Source organism: Paramisgurnus dabryanus, chromosome 14 (genome assembly GCF_030506205.2).
Source record: "Paramisgurnus dabryanus chromosome 14, PD_genome_1.1, whole genome shotgun sequence".
NCBI classification, from domain to species: Eukaryota; Metazoa; Chordata; class Actinopteri; order Cypriniformes; family Cobitidae; genus Paramisgurnus; species Paramisgurnus dabryanus.
In genome coordinates, this window is record NC_133350.1 from 10,585,119 (window position 1) to 10,611,969 (window position 26,851).

The 26,851-nt window shown below is 35.8% G+C and overlaps 2 protein-coding genes across 2 annotated transcripts in view; both read left to right on the forward strand.

The window, feature by feature from the left end:
* LOC135718727 (uncharacterized) overlaps nucleotides 1-26,851 on the forward strand; it is a 211,585-nt gene that overhangs the window by 168,990 nt on the left and 15,744 nt on the right. The gene's annotated exons all lie outside the window — the stretch shown is intronic.
* Nucleotides 7,827-24,668, forward strand: LOC135718670 (uncharacterized). Its single transcript, XM_065240773.1, has 9 exons — nucleotides 7,827-7,881; nucleotides 14,915-15,232; nucleotides 19,641-19,934; nucleotides 20,060-20,359; nucleotides 20,485-20,778; nucleotides 21,150-21,185; nucleotides 24,062-24,109; nucleotides 24,384-24,470; nucleotides 24,599-24,668. The coding sequence occupies exons 1-9, from the start codon at nucleotides 7,827-7,829 to the stop codon at nucleotides 24,619-24,621; spliced, it is 1,455 nt and encodes a 484-aa protein (XP_065096845.1). The 3' UTR covers nucleotides 24,622-24,668.

Consider the following 26,851-nt stretch of genomic DNA (forward strand, 5'->3'; position numbering starts at 1 on the left):
ATAAGCTGACGCATGCGAACCATTTATATCTGTTTAACCAGCTTACAGTAAAAGGATATAAATGATTTCAATAGGTTCCATGGTAACTGGAGGGGCAGAGCTACATTTATTCTCAACAACCACCATAAACAGGTTACTGCTGGGAATTTGTTGTGTGACACATGTGCTAAATGAGAAAAATAAAAAAAGATTTACATTTAAGACTTTCTGAGATGTTTTTTGTAAAAAAGTCACTCTTATTCAAAAACAGACTGCAGTAATTATCATCACACAATCTATTACCATATATTAGATTTGATCAAAGATTTCAAATAGATGCCCAGAACAAAAAACATCACTAGAACATGACTACATTGTTAAACTAAAAAAATAATCGGATTAAAACCTTAACATTTTTTAAAAAAAGTTTAAGTTTGAATATCTTTATCTAAATATTCATACATTTTTGTTTAATTTGTTAAAATTGGGTAAAACACAAACTAACCATTAACAATAATTTGATTATAGTTGATGTCAATTTCATCATTTACTAATACATATTAAAAATGTATGTTGCATGTTAACATTAGCTAATGCACACGAATTAACAAATAAATCTTTATTAGCTAACATTTAAAATAATTAATGAATGCTTTTATTTTTTTATGCTAGCTAATGCATAACCTAATGGAAAGTTTTATAGTTTGATTTATAAAAACAGCACTATGTGTAGCTTTATTTAATGTTGTCAGTACATTCAATAAACATAAACTCGGCTCTATGTGCAATGATCATGGTGAAGGCCAATGATAGCAGAAAGAGATATAATCTGAAAGGTGTGAATAAGAAGCAAGACAGTTTGGTTTCAGGTTGAGTGTCAGAATTATTTTTGTCTATATGTGCTGATACATACAGACAATCAAGTGGTAAAGAATAATACAAATTAAACACTAGTAAGTCATTAAGAATCATTACATACTGTACTGATAAACAAACTACTGAATTACACTGACCAAAATTATAAACGCAACATTGTTTGTGCCCTCATTTTTCATGAACTGAACTCAAAGATCGAAGACTTTTCTATTTCAACAAAAGGCTTATTTCTCTCAAATATTGTTCATAAATCTGTCTGAGGCTGTGTTTCAATTCGCTCCCTTGTTCAGTAGTCTGGGCACTCATTCGCAAAATCCTTCCAGTGCACTTAAAATTATGCACCGCAAAAACCAGTGAGCATTGATGGTCCCTTACCAGAAATCACATGACCTTTTCTAAAGCTCTCCAACGGTAAATCATGTAAGCCAACTTAATAAACTTCATAAATGCGACAGAACTTTCATAAAGATTAACGTTTGTTTTAGTTTAAATATAATCACACATTGCACATTGCTATTGACAGGAAGTTAAATGTAATATTCCTCCAAATTTATGAACGGATATGTGAGAGAGTAATGAAAGTGTTTTTCACAATATACTTTAACACGAGTTAAAAAATGAAGTCAGAGAGATGGGCTGCGTCCGAAAACTCTAAATTGCTGCCTTCTCCGCCCCCAAAAAGTCTTAGATCTTTGAGTTCAACCTTTTAAAAAAAGGGGGCACAAACAAAAGTGTTTATAATTTTGGTCAGTGTAGTTCATATACACGCATATATATTTATCTCCCTTACAGTCATCTAGTACCTCAAAAGGGAGGTACACACTAAATTTAAAAGCGCTTTTTTCACAGAGGAAGTAACAAACATTTATTCACATCTTGACAACATACTGTAAAATGCAATGTGCAATGGCGTTACACTCTAAAAAATGCTGGGTTGTTTTTAACCCAGGGCTGGGTCACTATTGGACAGAACACACTGCCGGGTTAAAATTACCCAACTGCTGGGTTGTTTTAACCCAATTGCTGGGTTATTGTCAATCAACCATGTTGAAACAACCCAGCAGTTGGGTTAAAATAACCCAGCAGTTGGGTCATTTTAACCCGGCAGTGTGTTCTGTCCAATAGTGACCCAGCCCTGGGTTAAAAACAACCCAGCATTTTTTAGAGTGTAGGATTAACTTATCTAAAAGACTGATGCAACTGACAATACAGATGCATTTTAAAATATTTCTGATTCAAAATAAAGCATAAACCATGCATTACACACTTATATAAATAACCATACACAAACATAAAACATACACAAACATGCTCACAGTATTCAACCATCACAGTCAATGTTGCTCGTGGTCTCTTTGATGGTGAGTTCAGACACAAATGCTGGATACTCAGTGTCACATGGAACCATCATCCTCATGTTTCACTTTGTTTCAGAGTAAAATATCATTTACGATAAATGTCGAATTGCTTATGTAGCTCAGTGGTATTGTGTTTGCAGTGAAAAAAAAGCCATGGGTTTGAACACAGGGAACATACTGATAACATTGTATACCTTGTAATGCACTGTTTGTCACTTTAGATAAAACCATCTGCCAATTGTTTCATGTTAATGTAAATCAAACTTAGACAGTGCTAAAGATGTCCAGCTTATATTCACCCTCTAGAAAGAAAGAAGAGAAAACAGTGCCTATTTAAGGACCATCAAGATATCTGGCAGAAATACAGTAAAGTATGCATAGCCTACTATAAATATCTTACAAGCAATGCAATGTATCTGGACATTATATGCAATGCACTCTTAATGTTACTCTGGTTAATTGCAGTACATTTTAAACACTCAGCACCAAATCTTAATAATTGTGAATAAAGATCCTATAGTGGAAAACTTTTAACTCGACATGACAAGTTCAGTCAAAAGTCATTTTAAAGGGTTGGTAAGGAAAGCGCAGTGTGTCAGTGACAAAATACAGTATCCAGAAAAAGTTAAACACTACAGTAGATGTTGTGTATGTTGTTAATGCTGTTTGTTTAACTACATTTCCCGTAATGCACTTTTTTACAGTACATGTGTTCAGGAAACATATGTTCTGGTGTGATCTCTCTGACGCATGTGAGTAAAAGAGCAGTCATGTTAAGTTCGTGTGTGTGTCATCCTTGCTTGAATGCCTAATTATAATCTTTCAAAAGACCCAATAGTACTGTTGATAGTAGATGTGAATGTACTGTACGGTACAGTATACTCTCTCAATCCAGTAGATGGTACAGGTAGGCAATGTCACTACTGCCTGCATACTCTAGAGCCTGGTAGTCCAACACATCCTCATCCCATGGCGTCAATATTTGACGACACTTGACCATGCGTCAATAGTTGACGCGGAGGGTATACCTTTCGCGTCATTTTTTGACGAACTGGGGACTTCAATACTATTAGGTACGCGAAATTAAACAGTTGTCACCTGGCGTTGGGGTTAGGGATAGGTTTGGGTAGGGATGTCATTATGTAAATCTAACCCTAAACCAACGCGAAAATGGTAAGAAAATAGGAAAGAGAATGCAACGGACGTAATAGTATTGAAGTCCCCAGTTCGTCAAAAAATGACGCGAAAGTTATACCCTTCGCGTCAACTATTGACGCATGGTCAAGTGTCGTCAAATATTGACGCCATAATCCTAACAAGAACAAAAGCAGAAATATAAATAAGGTTTCATACACTTTTTAACACAGGATTAAAATCTCTAAACCAGGAATTATGGCCACTTTTAATTTGAGGTTGGGAAATGTTTAATTTGTAATTTAGAATTTTTTATAAATCCCTGTTTTAGGCCATGGTTAAGGAATAGCAATGCAAACACTTTACAGTGGTACTGGATAGTAAAAACATTAAATTATAATGCTCTTAATGCACTGTATTTAGTTTTAGCATCTGAAAACAGCTGAAAACATGTTAACTGGAGCAACAAACACATGCGTGTTACATGTCCAATCAGTCATTATTGTAATCTGCAGAAACATACATGTAAATCTATGACGCCATCTACTGTTTGTAAATATGAACAGTGTGTCCTTTCTGACGCTAAAGCTGAATGATTTTACTCAACTTGTTCTTTTTTAACAAAATCATAATAATGTTCTTATACATCTTACCTGAGAAATGTCTTCAGAAACCAGAATAAAGCCATTGTTGTATATGAGATAAAACTTAATGTCCTAATAGGAGGTGCAAATTTTCACATTTTTATTACTAGGTTCAGAAAAAAAAAATTGCTACTTTATGACAGTGTCATAAGAACACATATAACAAACTAAAAAGATTTTAAAAAATGTGCATTGCATTTGATGTTCATTTTATTGCATCTTACAGTGAACATAAACTAGTTATATCATGCAAACTGTCAATTTCTTATTGAAGTAAACAATCAGCACTAAATGTGATTTTAAAAGTTGCTTTTTACTGAAAATCATATATTTTCACTTGGGCTACACACAAACATCCACTGAACTTGCACTTTCAAACCAAATATTTTTGGTGTTAAATAATGCAACAAAGTTAAAGCATGTTCCTAATATTATTAGAATAAGTACAATTTAAAAAAGAAATGATTGTAATGTTGACACTGAATCTAAAGAGAAAGATATACAATCATGTAAATATAGTTTTAAGGTGCTTTGGATAAAAGTGTTAGATCGTGGCAATAATCACTTTTGAATTTGTCAGATGATACTGAAGAACATGAGGAACTATCTGAAGAAAACAAGGTGAGTAGAAACCCGTCTGTGGTGAGCCGTATACATCACAAAAATAAATAAAATCTTTAACTTTCAGTGTTTCCAACAATAACTCATTTTTGTATTTATTTTGTCTCTACAGAACTTCATGAATTATAGCACGGATGCCAAACCATCTTCTGTGAATTGAATGTCTTTTGCATTGTATAAAACAAGTGCTGTTGGAGCTGATAGTATACTTGGCGAATGCTACCTATGCACTTTTGGTGACCCGAGTTCAAATCCCAGCTCAAGGTCATTTGCCAATCCTGTACCCCTTTCTCCACCCGGTACTTTCCTGTCCTCTCATTATATTACTATCTATGCAAAAAAAAATAATAATGTCCAAGAACATTATCATCATTTGAAGAGGTTTTGGTATTTTTAGCCAAGTGCTTTTGTTTTGTTTGTTTCTTTGACAAAAACATTAAAGCATATTAAAGATAATGTTATTAAATGAATGAATACTTATCAAAGAATCCTTCATTTCCAATTATAAAATAGAAAAACTAAAGCAATGTTGTCTTTATTTATCAGGTGATATGTGCTGTTCTGTTGCTGCTGTGTTTTAAGACAACACAACCACATGCAACACAGCACAATGCAAAAAAAATACATGCAACACAAACAGCACAAAAACACAGCAGAACACAACAAAAAATGCAACACAGTTTAGAATATTTTTTATCTGCTGTGATCCAGCAGCCTTGATTATGTGAATAAGACAAAATTTACAGAAAATTCACAGCTACTTTTGAATGAGCTTGAAGCAATGGGGAAAGATACCTTTACTCTTGGAGAGTGTAGTTATGTTATCTACCAGCAGAGGTTTACAGAGTCATGCTAACCAACCAAACCATGAGACCTTTAGTGTAGCTCAGAGACGATAACAGTGAAAGTGAGGGAGATGCAAAGATAAAAATTACAAAGTTAATGTTTCCTCTAAAAATAAAGTTAAAAAGGCAGTGTAAGTAACGACCAATCATGATCCAGTATCATGTCTGCACTATAATGTGTGTTGTAGTTTTTGTTCGCATGACAGCTTATTATGGGATTGGTGGTCATCTGGAACAAAGATCTCTCCATTAATGTTCAATGATGGAAAGCTTTTTTTAAGGATTCAGGTCTTAAAAATTAACATCTTCTCTGACTATAGCATTTAATTGATCTCATTTAAACAATTTTGTAACAAAGATATTACCTCATAGTCAAATGAACTCAACATTTTAAAAGAAACCAAAACAAAAAAATTACTCAAGTTGAATCAACAAATCTTATTATAGTGTAATGATGTTCTTTACAGAGATGATCTACAGCACATCAACCTGACTGCCTTAACTTGTTTGACTCTGTGGACCCTGTACCGGGTCCAGAATTATCTTATTTTGACTTAATATAAAATATTCCTTTAATTTTTAATGGTCTGTCATGGACCCAGTACCACATATGCAGATATGCATCACTTTGAGATATGTTTTACTGTAAGAAAGTTATGTACACTTAATTTACACTATCACCCCCCCCCCCCCCCCCCGACAATTTATTATATGATTTAATATTCACATATTTCATATTTTCAAGTATGACAAACATGGGCAAGTCTTATATCAAATGAAAGCTCTTACTCTCAGGAATAAGGCTACAGCGTTATTTTTGCTCTAATATCAACACATATCCAACAATCGTTGAATGAATAATAAGGTAAAAAATTGTCTTTCGTAAACATATGTGAAACTTGAGTGTGAACTGCCTCAGATTGCACATATAGCCACAAATGATACACCATCTTTTATTTTAGGTCCTACTCTAAACAATGAGTCGATTCACAGCATTTTCTTTGGTTGTGTGCATAATTAATCCCTTGCTATTTATTATATGTGCAAAACAAAAAATTAATATTTATATGAAAAATGTATTTTCACACCCTTTAGTAAAATGAGAATATCTTTTGAATGCGACATGCTAAAGAGTTCATTCTTTTTTTGGGTGTTTACTGTCTGCTGCTGCTAACAACCAGACAGTATTTACAACATAAAAAAAGAAATTTTAGTGTTTAATCATATGAAAAACAACATAAATAACAATATTTGTCACAAATAGCAGCTTTTTATGTAACTTCAAAGGGTTTTCTGCAAAATGATATAAAGATATTACATTTATTCCACTGTATGTGCTAATGGGAGCACTTCAAATGTTTTTAGGCAGAAATTGTATACAAAAAGGGTATTATTCCTCCCATCATTTGGAGTAAAATAACTTTTGCATTTATTACGAAAGAGAAAAAAATCCTTTTTCCTCTGTAAGCTGGCAATTGCTGGAATCAAACAAAACTGTCTGCAGGTTTCGTTACCACTCAGGGCCAGAGTTATACACTTTTAAATACAGACTTTAGAAAAAAAAACATCAAAAAGCGCCTATTTATTTTTGTGTTTATTAGAGGACTGACAACACATACAACCATGTTGAGCACTTTTAACAGTGTTTTATGTAATTTCAAAGGGTTTCCTGTAAAATGATACCAAACTTTTGTATGTGCACCTCTGCTTGTGGGTAAATGGTAAATGGACTGCATTTATATAGCGGTTTTAACAGACCAATGGCCATCCAAAGCGCTTTACAGTTAGCCTCACATTCACCCATTCACTCCCACATTCATACACCGACGGCGGTGTCAGCCATGCAAGGCGCCAGCCAGCTCGTCGGGAGCAGCTGGGGTTAGGTGTCTTGCTCAAGGACACCTCGACACTTGGTCCGGTGGAGCCGGGGATTGAACCACCAACCTTCCGGTTTGTAGACAACCTACATGAACCACTAGGCCACTGCCGCCACTAGGCCACATAATTTCAAAGGGTTTCCTGTAAAATGATACCAAACTTCTATATGTGCACCTCTGCTTGTGGGTATGAGAAGCTTTTGAAATTGGGTAGACCAAATTCAGGCGGAAATCCCCAAAATAGCCTCAGAGTGTAATATGTTAAGAGTATTGAATAGATGACTTTATTACCATTTATTACCATAAATATTATAAGATAGAAGACTTTATAGTTGCAGTCTTGGATGCTTTGGCTATAATCTCTACAGTTTCAGAAAGGCTACACACTAAAGCAGAGAAGACAACATGAGGTGGTTTCCTGTGGGTCGATCTTCTACTTCCTAATTCAGCCACTTGAATTAGTGAGTCTCACTCTTTTTCACACTTGCTGTGATGGAGTTGTTCATCATTACTCTTCTGCATCTTCTTATGGAGGTTCAGTCATATAGTAAGTCATTTATATTTATTCATGTCATTTACATTATTGAGTAAATGCTTTTATCCAAAGCTGCTTTCAATCTGTCAAACAAACACTTCAATATTTGTACCATCAGACGGCCATGATAGAGAGTAAGCTAGTAAAGTAAAAGCAATGACTATGAAGCAGCTGACACAGAATTATTTTACAAAGTTTATATACACAAAAAATGCTAAGGGTTATTATGACTAACATAAAAAAAACATACAGTTGCACTGTAAAATAATATGTATATATTTATATAATATTTTGGAGCCATTTCCTATCCATATTGGACTGTTTTAATTTTTTTGAATATGGTTATATTTCACAAGTCAACATTTGAGGTGGATCAAAAAAGTTAATCAAAGTTGTCCTAAGTATTTGTAGTGGGCCACCATTCGTCAAACTAATGATTTATGACCCCCTTGACAGGTCGTGTTTTGACAGGTCGGGTTTTGACAGGTCGTGTTTTGACAGGTCGGGTTTTGACAGGTCATGTTTTGACAGGGAGCGGGACTATCAATCAAAAGTTGTACAAGCTGTCTAGTTTAGACAGCGAGTGTCCGGACTGTGATCGTTTTACGACATGTCATTCAGCAGGTTGTTTTTCCTGTGTGTGTTTTATGTCAAGCATATGCTGTCATGTTTATTGCTGTCAAAAAAGTTTTATTGTGTAAGACTGTTCAGGTTCTGGAGTGACAGTTGCCACGAGCGTCTCTCTCTATCAACCCCTCCTTTCTCGCCCGTGCGCGTCTCACCACTGTGTGTCTCACAGCGGGTGCGTGTTGTAAACGAGTAAAGATTTCTAAAAAACTCAATGTTGGTAAAATAATTCACCATTACGGTGACAAAAAGTAAATGTTTATTTTAGATTTAGACAAATCATGAATAAGGCTCTGATTAAAACTTTTGATTGTAACATCACAAGTTATTTAATTAAATATTCCGTATACGTGTATAGTTTAAGCAATGACCTAAGCCATAACCTTCGGCGCCGTCAATACTACAATCTTTAGACGAAAGTCTAAACTAAATAAAATTTTAAATGGTTCATGAGTTCCGTGAATCTTTTCATGACCTGCTCTATAGTTTCACGCGTATTAAAGTCGCAATGAAATTGAAATGAAAAACTATATATTTTTTTTTAATATTGTGGTATTATTAACAAATGACTTATCTGTGAGCTTCATTATTTTTTAAAAATTCGTGTGTGCTCATAATCTTTAATCAAAAATGCAAATCTCCTCCCCTCCTCAAAACGATCTCTCTTCACTTCCGGTCAAAAGTATGGCAGGTGGGCGGGGTCCGGGAGAAGATCGCAGCGATTAGCAATTAGCAACACGACCCAACTTCAAACGATCCAATCAGATCTCGATGGACAAATTCAAATCCAGCCCTGCCTTATTTCATCTCAAAAGCCGTTTCATTCGGATATACGTCACCACGGGGAAAATAAGGCAATCGCTACTTCCGTTTCATGGCGACTTTAAAGATCACTCTTCGGCGGTGCCTGACAAAGCGCCGGGTGAGAGTTCATATCTGCCATTTTAAACTAAACTTAATAAATGTAATTCTGTCCACTATGGCAAAATAAGGGTTTATTTTAGATTTAGGGGATTCTTTAACCAAGTCTCTGATTAAGACATGCACCGATGGTGACAGAGAACTTATATCTGATGTTAATAAACTTTTAAATGTTTTTAAGACGTCTTCATCCCATCTTAGGGGTTTATTTTGAATTAAATGCTTCTTAAAACCAGGTGTGAATATGTGTATATTATACAACAAGTCTTATATTGTCTGCTCTGAGAAAAATAAAATATTATTTCAGATTTTAGGTAAAGTGGCTGCGTGTATGACAAATACAGCTTGATATAAACGTTTGTTTTGTCAAGAGACTTCTTTAAAGTCACACAAGAATCAAAAATTTTAGTTGTAACTGGTTAAACTTAAATCTGATATTTTCTATTTAACTATAAGCTATTTTACTGGTCAGTCAGCGTTCAGAAGCTGAGCTGTGAGCGTCTGTGTGTGTGATTGTAAACTAGTGTCTTTTAAAACCGCAGTGGTAATGTGTAATATGGACACTCTGACAAAAATAAAGCATTTGCTTGTAACAAATTATTTAATGAAATATTCAGTATGGGTATAGCTCTGAACTGTGCCAAAACCACCGGTGGCTGCCAATAACACATTCTTTAGACTAAAGTCTATTTATTTTAAACTAAATAAAAGTTGAATCTTTTCAGGCATAGTATTCTGATCACGCCATTAGATCGCGCTCCGGCGTTTACAATAGAGAACATACGCGGATGCGTGTTCATATCTACCGTTAAGAAACTTTTAAACGATTAAAGACATTTTCATATCATCTTCTGGGGTTTGTTTTAAATTAATGACATCTTAAAACCAACTGTGAATATGTGTTTATTACACAATAAATGTAATTCTGTCCGCTCTGACAAAATAAGGGTTAATTTTAGATTTAGGGATTTCTTTAATCAAGTCTCTGATTAAAACACATGAATGCGCGAACCACCGTTGCCAGAGAACGTTCGCTGATGCGCTCTTATGGCGTTAAGAACCTTTTAAACGTTTTAAGACATTTCAGCCCCTCTATTGGTTTGAATTCATTAATGTCATCTAATATCTAAGTGTGTACATGTGTATTTACGATTAATGTAACACGGTACGCATTGTCAAAATAAAAGGTTTCGTGAACATGGTATTCCAGTGTGTGTTTCTTGTCTTGCGAGTGCTCGTCATATTTATTGATGTGAAAAAAAAGTTTGTTGTTTTGTGCGGTCGGTTTCTGGACGGACAGTTTTTATGAGTCTCTCCTCAACATACGTTATCACCCAGCGGCCCCAGTGTGTCTGAACAGCGGTGGTGTTCAGCGGACCGTACTGTTTCTAAAACTCTGTGTTGGTAAAATAAGTGTAATTCAGCCCCCATTGACAAAAACTAAAAGGTTTATTTTAGATTTTAGATAGAGCACCAGAGCCTATTTTAGGGGAGACACTGCAGGATCTAAAAGTTTGTAACATTACAAATTTATTTAATGAAATATTCAGTACGGTTATATTTAAGCAATGAATTGTACCAAAACCACCGGAGGTCGATCTATAGACTAAAGTCTATTTATTTTAAACTAAATAAATGTTGAAACATTTTCATGAACAGTATTCTGTTCATGACATCAAAGATCGGTCTCCGACGGTTACAATAGAAAACATACGCGGATGCGTTCACATATCTGTCGTTTTAAGAGAAACATTTTATCTCATTTCTGTTTTTTATTTAATGACACCTTAAACCCAACTGTGAATATGTGTTTATTAAACAATAAATGTAATTCTATGCACTCTGACTATATAAATGTTTATTTTAGGTGTATCATTATGCCACCACCACAAGGTAATGATTAAAACACGTTATTGCATAAGCACATGCGCTCATATATCTATGGTTTTAAAAACAAACTTTTTAAAGTTTAAGACATTTTGACCCCATTTTCTGGTTTTGTGTCCGCTGTGGATCCCAACCTCTAAGTGTTTATTATACAACAAATGCAATTCTGTCAGCATTTCTAGTTTTAGAACGCCTCTGATTTAAACATGTGGGGTTTTTAAAATGAAGCGCCCATGTGACTCTTATGACAAAAGCTATTCGATCTTAATTTTTTTGTTTTTAACATCCAAAGCTTCTTATACACAATCCAGAATGAAACATTTAGATGTGTATGAGTAAGTTTATATCTAATGTCACATGAGCAGCACCGAGTCGCGCTTGTGTCTGTGTGTGTGTGTGTGTGTGTGTGTGTGTGTGTGTGTGTGTGTGTGTGTGTGTGTGTGTGTGTTTGCATGGGGGTCTATGATGTCTCTGTTTGTTACTAAAGCCTTGATATTAAGTCTGTGCCCTCATTGACAAAAAGTAAAGGGTTTTTAGATTTAGGCTTCATTACACAGATACTGATTAAATCATTTTATCCCTTATTTGCGATTTAAAGAAACTTAAAAGGTTTAAGACATTTTATCTCACATTTTGTTTTTGTTTTTTAATTACGTAATGTAGCCTTAAACCCATCTGTTATCCATTTAGGGAACAATAAAATGTTTGCAAATATTATTTATCAAAGTTGACGATGTTATAAGCCAGGTTGTCACTAACGTGACAACAAACATTTCTTTAAAGACAAAACATTTAACAAAATTGCCATGGCTTACAGAGACCCACTAGACTTTTTGTGTGTGTGTGTGTGTGTGTGTGTGTGTGTGTGTGTGCGTGCGTGCGTGCGTGTGTGTGTGTGTGTGTGTGTGTGTGTGTGGTTTTGTTAAACATGATTGTGTGCTTCCATTAAACTATCTATATCAACAACACCAGATAGGATGTACCTCTACATAACAGTAAAATCATGTACACGTATTAAATAGGTAAACCTTAACATTTATTAAAAAAAAATTAAAATATACTATTCGAACATCCTAACCAGATATTAGGTTAGATTAGGTTTTCAGGTCAATCAGCGTCTTTAGCTTTACGACTTACAGCACAAACCCCCCAGAAGATATGGGTGTGTGTATGTGGATTGGTAGTTATCACGTGATGGGGGGGCCCAAATGAGCAATGACAGGATTTTTATGAAGTGGAGCAGACCCTTGGTTTGCCTGAGGGGTTAGGTTCAACTTAGGTTAACATCTATCATTGCGTAATAAGCAAACATGAAATTATATTTTACCTATGGTTTGTTACTGATGTTCCTAGTTTCGCGTATTTTTCTGAAACAAACTTTTCTTTTCAAACTTAGGCAGCATTCATATATTAGCCTTTTTCATACATTGTAAATAGATTTCTTCACTAGTGTCAACTTATGTGTGAGCTTATGTAAACTCATCAGACGTTCTCAGGTGTCTTTTCATAATTTGTTCACAGTTTTCTTCACTAGTGTCAACTTATGTCGGAGATTTTTTTATTTTTTTTGTAAATTCATCAGATGTACTTACCCATGTATTTTCTGAAACAAACATTTGCTTTTCAAACTTAGGAAGTATTCATACTTTTGTCTATTCATACATTTGTTCAAAGTTTTTTCATCACTAGTGTCATCTCATGTCTGAGATTTTGTAAATTCATCAGATGGTCTTACATGTGTATTTTCTTAAACAAACATTTTGCTTTTCAAACTTAGGCAGTCTTCATACGTTTGGCTTTTCATACGTTGTTCATAGTTTTTATTCGTTAGTGTCAACTTATGTCTGAGATTTTGTAAATTCATCAGATGTTTCTTACTTGTGTATTTTCTTAAACAAACATTTTGCTTTTCAAACTTAGTTGGTAATCTTCATACTTTTGTCTATTCATACATTTGTTCAAAGTTTTTTCATCGCTAGGGTCATAAATCATTAGTTTGACGAATGGTGGCCCACTACAACTATTGTCCTATATGACATGAAGGGGTATTGGTAAAAACTTTTATGAAAGGTTTCGATCCACTTCAAATGTTGACTAGTATATTTTGTGTCTTATTTTTTTCTTTGAGTATTTGCTTTGAATGTCATGAATGTTTGAAAGAAACTTTTATTGTATTATTGTAATTATGTATTTTGATGGGGTAGGTAAGAATATAGGGTAGAGGGGGGAAGTGGATTTCAGATCGTGTGTTTGTTATTAATCAAGTGTTTGCTTCATTCACTTTTGTCTGATAAAAATAAACTAAAAAGCTAGAACTCACCTGTCAATTGTTACCCCCTATATTTATATAAGATATTATCTTCACATGCAGTTACACAAGTAATTCTGAGTGCTAGTGAGATTTTTTTAAAGTAAGGAAGTCAAAGAAACAGATCCCTTCCAATTTCCAAAAACAAAAAAAATCATTATATAAATGGGTGGCAGCCTTGTCCATAGGCATAGCGTTTCCGTGTGCTTTTGCAAACAAAAAACAAGTTGAATAAATGACTGTATTACTTAATGATATGAGCAAGAACCTTTAATTTTTGCATGTGTTTGTTTATGTGAAGATCACTATGAACAGCAGTGACGTTCAGATATTCTCACAGAGCTGTGAAACATGCACACCTTTTATTTTTTTAAGCTGCAAAATGTTATGTCCCTTAGTCTGTGTGCCTATGATCAAAGAAAGATCTTATTAGGATATTTTCTTTAGAAGTTCCTAATCTAAAAGTGTCTCCTGATATCATAAGAGAGTCAAACTCAGTACATCTGATCTGTGAGAGTCCATCTGATGTTAAAGTGAGTCAATGTCATTTTTATTCAAACAATGAGAATAATACAAAACTCAGTCAATCATGTCAGCTTCATCTCACTGGAACTGAACTTCTCTTATGGACGCGTGAAAAATGCTACCCAGTCTCACAAAGTTTTGTGATATAGTCACGTATTTTTTTGATTCTTTTTTCGTGCTATTATCACGAAATTTCGTGTTTTTTCGTGATCGTATAACGAATTCCTGTTTTCGTGTGATTATCACGTATTGGTTACTCAACTGCTTTTTCCTATTTTTAAACCATGATCGCTTCGGTTTAGGGTTAGATTTGGTGCTTGCATTAGAATGTCACTTTATATATTGGTTTATACAATTTTTTATGATTTATATTTTTATATGTCGCCTGGCGTTGGGGTTAGAGTTGGGTTTGGTTAGGGATGTCATTTTATGTAAATCTAACCCTAAACCGAAGCGACAATGGTAAGAAAATAGGACAAAACAGTTGTCGTATAACCAATACGTGATAATCACACGAAAACAGGAATTCGTTATATGATCACGAAAAAACACGAAATTTCGTGATAATAGCACGAAAAAAGAATCAAAAAAATACGTGACTATATAACGAATGAGATGCTTTTACACAACAGATGTATATGGGGTTCATAAACCATCACCTTACTCTCCTCCTGTCACACTGACAATACAGTACTAGGTGAGATATTTCACTGATATGTTTTTGTTTTATAAACTGATGTTCATTAATGTTTCTTGATGTGTTTTATCTTCATACAGATACTCTTAAGAAACCCATCATCAGTGTTGATGACAGCACTAACCAGTTCACTATATCATGTGAAATACCACTGACAGTCAAAGCTGAATTCATCTGTAATCTCTACACTGAGTATGGACCTCTGACACACAGAAGTTATCTGAGACGTACACAGAATAGAGAACAACTCTGTATGTTTTATATGAGTCTGAGTGAAATATTCAAACAAAATCAAACAGTGAACAGTCGACAGCTGAGTTGTGATTATTCAGTCAAAACAGATTCTGAGAATGAGATGAACCTCAGATCACCACGCAGTGATGTGTTAACTGTCAGAGGTGAGTATTTGATATTTAATCCTCATTCACTTTCCATTACATACAAAAGAGTGTTCAGCAGAGCCGATCCAAAACTTCTGGGGGCCCTAACCAACTTTGTGAGGGGGCCCTGTCAGCGCTTTCATAAAAACCCAATGTAGCTATAAAGAAAATGTTAACTAAAACACATTGTATTATCTTATAACTGTATATTTGTACTATATGGACATTACTTTGTCATTCATCAGAATACCTTCTAATTATAACTTTAAAAGGTGTTTTCTGAAAAGCCTTTAATCTTTTACATTGGTATTTAGAAAACAAGGTTTACCAAATATATTCAAGAGATTAACAACTTCAAAGAAACAAAAACAAATTATGAACAAAATAAAACCAAAATAGCTGTTCGAAAACTAACAAAGAACTCAAAAGATTTTCCAGTTAGCTAAAAAGCCTGAATCATGATCAACATATTTTTTATTCAGGGTCAGTATCTGCAAATGCAAAAGAAGTTGAATAGGGCACTTATATACTCAAGTGATGTCAAGTGATGATTGGCTAGACAAAAACGTAATGAATGATGTAGCATTAAGTCTTATTGGTAGAACTTGCGCCAAAGCTTTAATTTCTAATGAAACATCCTGGACTAATGTTGAATTTGGAGATTTGGACTGGAGTGTAATAAATCCATTGCATGGACTAAATAGGACTTTAAAATATAAATATGTTCTTAATCTTTTTACTTCACCTGCATGTTGCTTTTTGACTTTTCTGCTCTGGATGGATAGCTTTGTTAGAAAACAATATCCATATTTAAGCAATATCGCTCGAGTAGGAGTGTGATATAGCTCTATATCATCATGGCTGTGATTAGGCCAGAGGCACGAGGCCGTAGGCCGAGTGCCGGAGGCAATCACAGCCGTGATGATATAGAGCTATATCACACGACTCCGAGAGCGATATTGCTTTTATACAACAGTTCGACGGCACACGTTTGAAAAACGAAAACTAGAAAACAACAACGGAGTTATTTTAAAAGCCTCTTTGTTTGAGAACTACTTCTTCCGCCACGGATTTGAGGGCGGCCAGAATGACAGGTAAAACTTCCGGCTGCTTTGAATCTCATAATAACTCAATGGGCGGAAAAGCCATTACTTTATATTACCGTTTCTTGGTCACAAAGTGTAGTTTTAAGATTAGTTCAGTCGAGAATGTATATGTATTATATTTAAATCTGCAGTCGATTAGTAAAGATAGCGCCTGTTTGAACGTTTGCTACTGAGATTCGGTACGAATGAGAACCAAAGCATGAACGGACGTCTGTGTTCACTCGCCCCGCTGACCACCGCCCTCTCTGGGCTACATCTCTGACTGGAATTCCCTGGCTCTCGTGTTGGCCTTGTTTGTTTATGATCGTCAAAATGAGACCAAATCAGCAGTATTTGGTGTCATGATCAAACTATTACTTGTTTTTTTATTCATATTTATTCATATTTAGTGTCTTTTGTGTTGTTATTGTTTTGGCGCGAGGTAAAAGTTAATAAAACTATACTTGTATAACGTTACTATTGCTTTCTCATTTAATCTTAACGCGATACGAGCACTCGATTATTATTAAACTTTGTTCTTGTCAGTACTATACAAAACGGTTTTTTATAAGTGTCAGAGAGATGTTTTTGCATGCTGCTTATAAATATACCAGTGGCGATATCTCATAACATGTTTTAATAGTCACGTCACGATAAAGTAAATGATCAATGTCCACATTTAAAAGCTGCGGTGCTTACCTGCAGTTCCACGGTGTTTTCGCGTTCTGAGAAGATATAGCTCCAGAAAAAAACGAGTGTTTATATTCCTCTTTCCAAGTGTTAATCGTCCACACGATGTGACAAGACATTTCTCCCATTAACTTTAACGTAACATCCAAGAGCGCTGATCTTTGACAGAATAATTACTTCCGATTGGGGATTCACAGACTGATTTATGAGCAAGTAAACTAATGAGACACACGGAGAGTGATTCAAAACAGCGCGTCTGTGTTTTTCCATTCAGAGATGAGCCTGCTTAGGACCTCCATTCACTAGGTGGCGGAATGATACGAAAGGTGATGCGGTTACAGTGCCGTTATCAGCACAATATCGCATAGCTCTTAGCCAATCAGATTCGAGAACCAGAAAGAACTGTTGTATAAATGAAGATGCATGTCGATAGCAGTGTCAACTGCATGCAGCGATGCACAGATCAATTGTTATATGAAATTAAAGTATCGTGAGATCAGACTGCTTATTATGCTTTCAAATGGCTCTCTCATCACAGCAGTCGCAAACCGTGGGTACTTCAGCTGGGCCTTCAAAATATGCAATGAAGTGCAAATGCCTCTCCATCCATAATACTAGGCTATTCGTATTTCGTTAAATCATACAGTGAACGTGTAAAAATTCTGAGCACGCAAAGTTAAATTACAGAATGGGCATTGTCTGCCTTTAAATGCAGTTTTAAAGTTTAAAATTACTTTAATCTAACTGATAAACACAAATACAGATTCTGCTGCTCTGTAATGACAGGGGCTCTGTAAATTTGCATTTAACAAGCTTAAATTATGTTCTTTAATTTATTTTTTATTTTTTGGAAATATATATTTAGCTGTAGGATACCTTGTTAATCTTGTTCATAAGGGTAAATATAGCACCCTGCGTTCTCAGTGCACCTCCTTGTGGCTTATAACTGTTGTTATAAGATATCCAGGGCTCGCAAAATCGCTAGCCCGAGCCCCGAGGTCCCGGGGCTATTGGGAATTCTTGTCGGGCTACCAAAATGTATCTCCGCCCTGCCCATCGGGTATAGCAAGGTAAAAAATATTAGAATGTTTTCGCATTCTCTCAGATTTAGTTAGGAAATTATATTGTATGTAATTCGGCGTCGTCTGTCAGTCATTACTATCCTCACGTAACAAGTGAAACTGTCAGGAAGTAAAAGTATAATTAAACCCATTATTTTTCTCGTGTTCGCGTCATATGAACAGGCTCCTCTGCACGCGCTTCTCCCAGCTGTGCTCTTCACGAGTACGCGCTTAAGTAATTTCGTTTTTACCTCAGCCCTATCAAGCTAAACACAACGTCAATCACGTTTTCCGCCATTTACCTCAACCACTCTCACCGCAGAGATTCGGGCCACTAGACTGTATTAATATTAACGGTCTATGATCTTCGTCTTTGGTGTTTTACGGCAGCTCGCATCCAGTTTGTTGCATGATTAGGACTTCATGAAGGCTTACAATGTTTTGTTTTTTGCCCGCCCACTTGAAATCAAAACGTGATTGGTCGATTTGCCCGTCACTCTCCACACCAAAACACATAGCTTGGGATTCATGAAGTCCTAAGCAATGAATGAGCCAGATAACCGGGCCTTAATAGAGACAGACGATTCTGATTGGATTAGATGTTTTCATGACATGAACCTGACAGTAAGCTTAACGTTAGAACATAGATGAGAGAAAATATATTACATGTATTGTATTAAATTGAATTAAATAGAAATGTAAAAATGTAAAAACAAATTTTTATTGAATATTATTTATTTGTATTATTATAATAAAAAAATCTTTTTATTAATTTTTTTAGGCCTTCTCTGAAGGCGTAGAAGGCCCTGAAGGTTCCCCACTGCATCACAGTGATGTCACAGGGCAATGGTTTAAGCAGGGCTGCATGAAGTTAAAGGGGGGCACCCTAGTGGTCCAGGGGCCCTTTGGAGCTTGCATACCTTCAGCTCTGGTGTTCAGGATAGTCTACACCTGTTGTGTTCTAAGAAAGTAATTTGAGTCAGGAATGACATGAGGGGGTTAAAGATGACCGAATCTTTGGGTGAATGTGTTTTTGTAAAGCTTATGTGAAACCATTTGGTTTGTGAAAAAGAACTTCAGAATAAAATGTAACTGACTGTTAACAGCTCAGACTTGCTAGACACTGCATAGAGTTTAATGGTCTGGATGAATATATGATTGATTATAGTGTCTGTGAAGTTATAAATTCATGTTGGACATGTTGCTACAGTCTGTGAGGTTACTGTGAGGTTTTGCTGACACTTACAGTATCTGGTTAAGTCAAACTGACAGTATGTCTGACAAGTGGGGATACGCAAAATTTACTTGAAATGGTAAAAAAGCTGTCACTGGGGTAGTCCCCTTGCAAAAAGTATGCATTTGTACCCAAAAAAGCATATCAGTACAATACATGTTAATGTCTACGTACATATGATACATGTTAGGGCCCTATTAAAGGATACTGTCCCAATGACCGCATGTGTACCTTTCTTTGTCCAAAAGTGTGGTGAGAAAGCTTACTTAACAGGTTAATAATACATTCTTCAAATTGTTACATTGCTTAAAAACATCTACAAATGAATTTTGGATAAATTAATTCTGTTTATTTAGGTTTTCCTCAGGCAAAGTTGTCAGTGTCTTCTTCAGTTATCATGGACAGAGACACAGTACAGCTGGACTGTAGTAACAGTGAGAATCAGAAGATGGACGAGTGTTACTTCATAATAGATGGAAGAGAAAATAAACAGAGCAGATCATGTCAACTATCACTCACTAGATCTGACATCAGTATTGGGTCAGGAGGTCAGAGGTCATCTGTCATCATAACCTGCTACTACACTGTGTATAAATCACAAGTTCTCATGCCATCTCCACATTCAGATCCAGTAACAGTAACAGTTCAGGGTAAGTTATTGTTTACAAATCATACCTGAGAATTTTTCAATACAGTAAAATTTGTGACAACAAGCAACCCCAGTCTCCACTTTAGGGTAAATTAGAAAATATTTTTTCTTTAATGATTTATTTAGGTTATCCTCAGGCAAAGTTGTCAGTTTCTTCTTCAGTTATCATGGACAGAGACACAGTACAGCTGGACTGTAGTAACAGTGAGAATCAGATGATGGACGAGTGTTACTTCATTATAGATGGAAGAGGAGAGAACAGTAAACAGAGCAGATCATGTCAACTATCACTCCCTAGATCTGACATTGGGATTTGGTCAGGAGGTCAGAGGTCATCTTTCATCATAACCTGCTACTACACTGTGTATAAATCACAAGTTCTCATGCCATCTCCACATTCAGATCCAGTAACAGTAACAGTTCAGGGTAAGTTATTGTTTACAAATCATACCTGAGAATTTTTCAATACAGTAAAATTTGTGACAACAAGCAACCCCAGTCTCCACTTTAGGGTAAATTAGAAAATATTTTTTCTTTAATGATTTATTTAGGTTATCCTCAGGCAAAGTTGTCAGTTTCTTCTTCAGTTATCATGGACAGAGACACAGTACAGCTGGACTGTAGTAACAGTGAGAATCAGATGATGGACGAGTGTTACTTCATTATAGATGGAAGAGGAGAGAACAGTAAACAGAGCAGATCATGTCAACTATCACTCCCTAGATCTGACATTGGGATTTGGTCAGGAGGTCAGAGGTCATCTTTCATCATAACCTGCTACTACACTGTGTATAAATCACAAGTTCTCATCCCATCTCCACATTCAGATCCAGTAACAGTTCAGAGTAAGTGTTGATTTATAAATGATTATCATCATCATTAACATCTGCTATATTGATACTATTGGCTCCCAAGAAAAACAGATATATAAAGATCTCACTGCTATACAACATCAACATTAATGTTTACTTTGAAATTAGCAAAATTGTACTTACTGTAGTACTGTGATATGGCTGCATTCTCTGTACAGTTTTAACATCATCTACCACTGCTGGTACTACAACAACATTCATGACAACTTGTCATGATTCTAAATTTAAACTTGTACCAAAAGTTATCAAAAATATATTTTTCATTGTATCACCTTCAAATGTTTCAGTGACAGTTCTTTTATATGTCATCTCACCAAACTGAACCTTTTATTAAACATTTCCAGCTGAAGCTGTAACGTCCAGAACCAAAAACACAGCTGGTGAGTTATGACACCATTCTTGGTTATCCTAAATTATTACACGGCTCTCTGGAATGCTTGATTCTGATTCAGGTTCGTTCTTTTCAAATAATAACCGCTCCAAAGTAATAATGCATAGCCGGTACTACTTGTACGAGTAAAATCGCTCCGCGCCAATAAAGATCAATAAAGATTACTGTTTGGCGCCATCTTGTGACAAACACTGGACAACCACGACAAGACACAGACAGCTTACTGAGACTGAACTTGACAAAATAGAGCATGACAGCTACGAAACCAACACACAAAAAAATACAGAATGGGCATTAAAACTTCTCAAAGACTGGTTAAAGAGAAAAAATGGAGACAGACAAGTATGAAGCAGAGGATCTTAATAAGGTATTACGATCATTTTATGCATCTGTGCAAAGTTTCGCGGAAGGATAAAAATGTTAATTTAAAACAAATATGCCAATAAAATGTTTCAAATTCATATTCATGTCCGATATGAGATATTTAAAGATATTTATCCACATTCTTTTACTCTCATCGTACCAACTAAACATTTTGTTGTACTCAGGGAAGGACTTAACAGGGTGGAGGCCCCTGGGCTTGAATAAATTTTGGGCCCTACACTATCAGAACAAAAGCTGTCACTGGGACGGTACCCTTTAAATGGTTCCTAAAATTGACCATTTAGGTACAGATATAGGTACATTTGTACCCATTTAATGCACTCTTTAGGTACAAAGGTGTACTACTTGAAAGGGTACCACCCCAGTGACAGCTTGTGTAAATTATCTTCTGAGAGTGCACTTACAGTAAACAACCTGAAATAAAAAATATATCATAGAACTACATTTTAGGGAAGTTTCCCGACAGGGTTTAGATTAATCCAGCACTAGGCCTATTGCTATAGGTTATATTAGGGCATTCAAGTAGTTTTTACAAACAAACCTTACAAAAAACATTACTGGTGTGCGTCAAACATGCATTTTAGTCTGGGACTAGGATAAGACCTGTCTAGGATACTGCCCCTATATCTCTAAAGCAGAACATAAGCCCAGTCTAAAATTAAATCATGTATTTTTAGTGTGGTCACAAATCCAAATTAATCATGCACATAAAAAAATACCCCATAACAACATTTAAAATCATTGTGTAAGACTTAGCTTAAGAAAAGAATGATATGTCTTGATAAACATTCACCTTATTACACACCATATAATGTTATAAACATAATCAACAAGTGTATTTTGTGCACATAGCCTACAAGTGGTGCAGTGTTTAACAATGAAAAACAAAAGATTTTAGGATGTAATTTAATAATTATGACAAGACCATCATGTAATATTAGACATCAAAAACCAAAGTGGAGAAGATGATAATTAATTAATTTTTGCGTCTGATATGAATGTAATACATTAAAACCTTGAACGTAGATATAAAATGAACACTTTTCAGAAGTTTAAACTGTGATTCTGTTAGCAAACATGCCGAAAGAGAAACTACAGGAAAGTCAGGCTAGCTAGTGGATTATATCAAAAACCATCAGGACATCAACATGCCCATGCCCATAATTTAGTAAATCCTCGCCTCCAGATGAAGTAATAAACTGGACTGATGATTTAAATGTTGACATAGTGTTATGTGCGTTGTTAACTCTCCGGATTTTGTTATGTTTCGTAGCTCTGCTCTACTCGTTTATTTCTCCACAGGGACTGTTTGGTTAGTGTCGTGTGAGCTGCAGACTGCGAGCAGATTGGATTTCATTTGGCGCTACGCAGACCGCTTGGTGATGTCAAAGTACCGCGAGAGCGATTAGAAAGCAGACTTCTCTGTGTGATTTCTCGAATCGCTCTCGCGGTACTCTGATGTCATTGTTTTGGCTGTTGTGGAACCACATGAATACACCCGTCTGCTTTACAGTCACTTTTGCACCGTGATAATGTGATTTCATATGATGATCGGATCGCGCAGTGCCGCATGAAGTCAAATGCACCAAATACCAAATAGCTGACTGTATATGAGGTTAAACCTGCCAAAGTAGCAAGTGGAGCATGTGAATGGTGAGTGATTCAGATGTCAATTTATGAATGAAAGTGTCAAAGGTTTGTCACACACTGTTAAGTATTTTCACGCTTTTTTAAATGGGTATACGGAAATCCTTGACCGATAGTGGGTAAATTGCGTATAACGGCGTTTCACGTTAGATTACAAACAAACAAGAAAAAACAGAGTTACAAGACCATAGCCTACTCTAGTAATCTTTTTCATACTGAGCGCTTCATTTTCGCGTTGCTCTTTCTCATTATCTGTAAAGCTCATTCATGACTCCCATTTCGCGTATTCGCTATTGTACTAGCATCTATGGTTTTCAAAAGCGGTAAACTCAGCGTGTCATATTCAGCACCAAGATGACTGACATATATATATTAATGAATTAAATGCAGCACCAAACAATTCCGCACCAACCAAATAGGCTCTTAGGCTGTAAAATAAAAAATGAAAACGACTGAACAAATCAAACGAACGCAAGCAAGCACGGAGGCCCCTATTGGCCGGGGCCCCTGGGCTCAAGCCCAATCAAGCCCAATGGTAAGTCCGGCCATGGTTGTACTGCACTGTAGGGATAGTTCACTGTTTCAACATAATTCAGTAGGCTAACCTCACATGTTTAAACTGAGAAAGTACATTTTATACAGTATTTAAGACTTGCTTAATCAGTTTAAGTTCATGCATAGTTAATGAAGAAACATAATCATTTTGACCATTTGACCATAAATATTTATATTTATAAGATTTTTATTTCAAACTAAATTAATGTTATCATGAAATAATCCTGTTTTGATGCTGATATGGTGTGACTATAATAAAATTTGTTTTTTGTTTTCCAGCTGTTCCTCGGAGCATTGATAATTCAGGGGCAACTCCTAAAGCTAAAGGTTCTTAATTCTTTTATGGCACAAATTTGTCCATTTTACCCACTCATTCATCTGTACTTGAAAAACTGACTGACAACATTTGCATCAGTTTGATGTTCTCATTAAAGTCTCTGTTAAACTCCTTATTCTATGCAACAACAAAACTAAAACCTAGAAAATATCTTCCTTTGGTAAATGTCTATTGATATTTTAATTATTTTAATTACACTTAAAGACTTTACTGAAAGATATCTCATAATAATATACAATAACAATAACTAATACATTTTTTTAGAGAAAAGAATGTTGCTGATAATGCTGTTAGCAGTGGCGTGCTCTGTGATTGTACTCACAGGACTCATATGTCTGTGTGGATTTGCATGTAAGTAAAGTTTATGCCGTAAGTTAGTTTTAATTAGTATATAAACTTAGCCGCTAAACTGTTCAATATACATTATATGTGAGCTGAACAAAACAAATGAAACAGTAATTTGTGTATTTGTTTTCTAGGCAAAAAAAGATCTAAACGGTAAGTCTTGTCTTTATGTACAAATGTATAAGCTTATTTTATAATAAAATAGTATAAAAAATTATATTTGATTGGACTAAAAAATAATGCACTAAGATTGCTTTGTATTATTGCAAGTAGACCAACTGCAGGAGATACGGTGAGCATCATCTATGATTTCTAAAGGCACAAATTAATTTATCATAAAACACTTTTAATATCTCATAATGAGGAAAGTGATATGATCTTAATGATTTACTCTTTTATGTAGCGTGCTTCTGGACCTGCAGAAATAAACTCTCTCATCACTTCTGTACCAGACACATCTCAAACCACAGGTAAGAAAATGTCATGTAGAGCTCTGAAAGGTGTGGTGGGAACCTTGGGCACATAGCCTGGCTGGGGTTTCAGTGTCACGCTGGAGTCAGCAGGCCCAAACTGGAGGCACGAATGGACCAAAAATGCATGGAGGTCCCCTACCCTCTTAACAGAGGCCAGTGCAACCAGGATCAAAGTTTTAATTGAGAGAAACTTGACACTCACTGACTGCAAAGGCTCAAAGGGAGGGACCTGCAGGGCTTTCAGCACCATGGACAGGTCCCAAAGAGGAATAGAGATAGTTGTGAGGGGTTTATGCCGCTTTTCCATTGCATAGTACATAACGGTTTGGTTTAGTTTGGGTCGGGTCAGCTTACTTGTGGGACCTTTTCCACTTTTTTCGTACCACCTCGGTTGAGGTTCCAATCGACCTGAGCTGATACCAAATGTGACGCAAAAACACTGTAGATCAGTGGTTTTCAAACCCTGGGTCGCGACCCTCTGGTGGGTCGCGGAAATTAAAAACTGGGTCGCCAAGAAAGATTTCAAAAAAATGTTACTAAAATAATTTATTCAATTTTATTATAAAAACTATAATAATTACAACACACTTGAATAAAAGCACAGTAAAATATATTTTAAATACACTAAATAAAAAAAATACTCCACCACTGTGTCACATGACCCATGTGCGTGCGCAGCTTACTGTATTAAATTCATAGACAGCAAATTAAATTGCGCACGGGGTCACAGCCATTTTTTAAATGATGCAAGGGGAAATAAAAACTCCTAAATAAAAATGTGTTTGGTCTGATTTAACAAAATATATATTTTTAATGTATTTGATTGGTTTGTCGAAAGTGAGGGCGGAAATGTTTAGTTGTTTGCTAAGCAAAGCGCCACCGTTACGACACGGTTGAGTTTTGCAGTAAGACTGACACGTTATGGTTCTGCTGTTATCTTTGAACTATTTTCGCTGCTGAAACCACAAAAACAGTCAACATTGCGTCTAAAATGTAAGTGGCTTAATATTAATTACTTGTTTAGTGAACTGTCATGAAATCTGTCACATTTTCAACCGTGATGTGATGCTGCTTAACTGTATCATGTTATTAAAAACTTCACATTTTTACCGCAGTATGTTTAACCCACTTTGTCAGTCTTAACTCACTTTGTGTTTGCTGCACTTATTTGTTTAACTTAGCGTTATTACATTATGCACTTTCGGTTGTCATTGAGACTAAAGGATGCAGAATCATTAGCGTGTTTTGGTGATTGTTATTGGCGTTTTAATCTAACGTTACTTGTCCCTGATAAGCGGACAAGCATTGATGTCGAGCCCTGCGACGTGTTTTTAGACTGCTTCAGTATAAGCTAGGTCCAATCTTTAAGACTCCTCCGTTGTGTTGCGTATGTCAGTTCTTCCTCGTTTTTTGCCCATTTTCATAATTAATGATATTATGAATTGCAGTGAGGTTGATCTCATTTGTGCCCCCTGAAAAAATGAAATGCCGGTCCGTGAATTTGTGTCTGGCGTCGGGTCTGCTCATTAGGTAAGTTATATATACATACAGATGCGCGCGTGCACGTTTCACCGGCTCACTCCACTATGACGGCTTTCGGCCCCGCCCTGCTTCATGCTACTAAGGGGGGGGGGGGGGGGTAGAGTGTGGGTCGCATAATTTGTATTTTTTTAAATTAGGGTCGCTCCTAAAAAAGTTTGAAAACCACTGCTGTAGATCACTGATTGGTCTGAGAGAATCCTTGCTACCAGCGTCATCGCTATAATGTAAAACATAAGCTTTAACTTAGTGCTAGCTTGCGATGTCTCGAACAAACATGTTGTCATCTGTGCTGTGCTATAAGTTCCCAAACTCCCTTTTAGCGATGAAAAACATCCACAGGTTGAGAATCAGGGACACCATAACAGGTTTTTC

Excerpts from the sequence above, each read along its gene's own strand:
- LOC135718670 (XM_065240773.1), top strand. The coding sequence starts at position 7,827 with ATGGAGTTGTTCATCATTACTCTTCTGCATCTTCTTATGGAGGTTCAG. Across the intron at positions 20,360-20,484 it reads AGTAACAGTAACAGTTCAGG|GTTATCCTCAGGCAAAGTTG; the intron begins GTAAGTTATTGT and ends TGATTTATTTAG. Across the intron at positions 21,186-24,061 it reads CAGAACCAAAAACACAGCTG|CTGTTCCTCGGAGCATTGAT; the intron begins GTGAGTTATGAC and ends TTTGTTTTCCAG.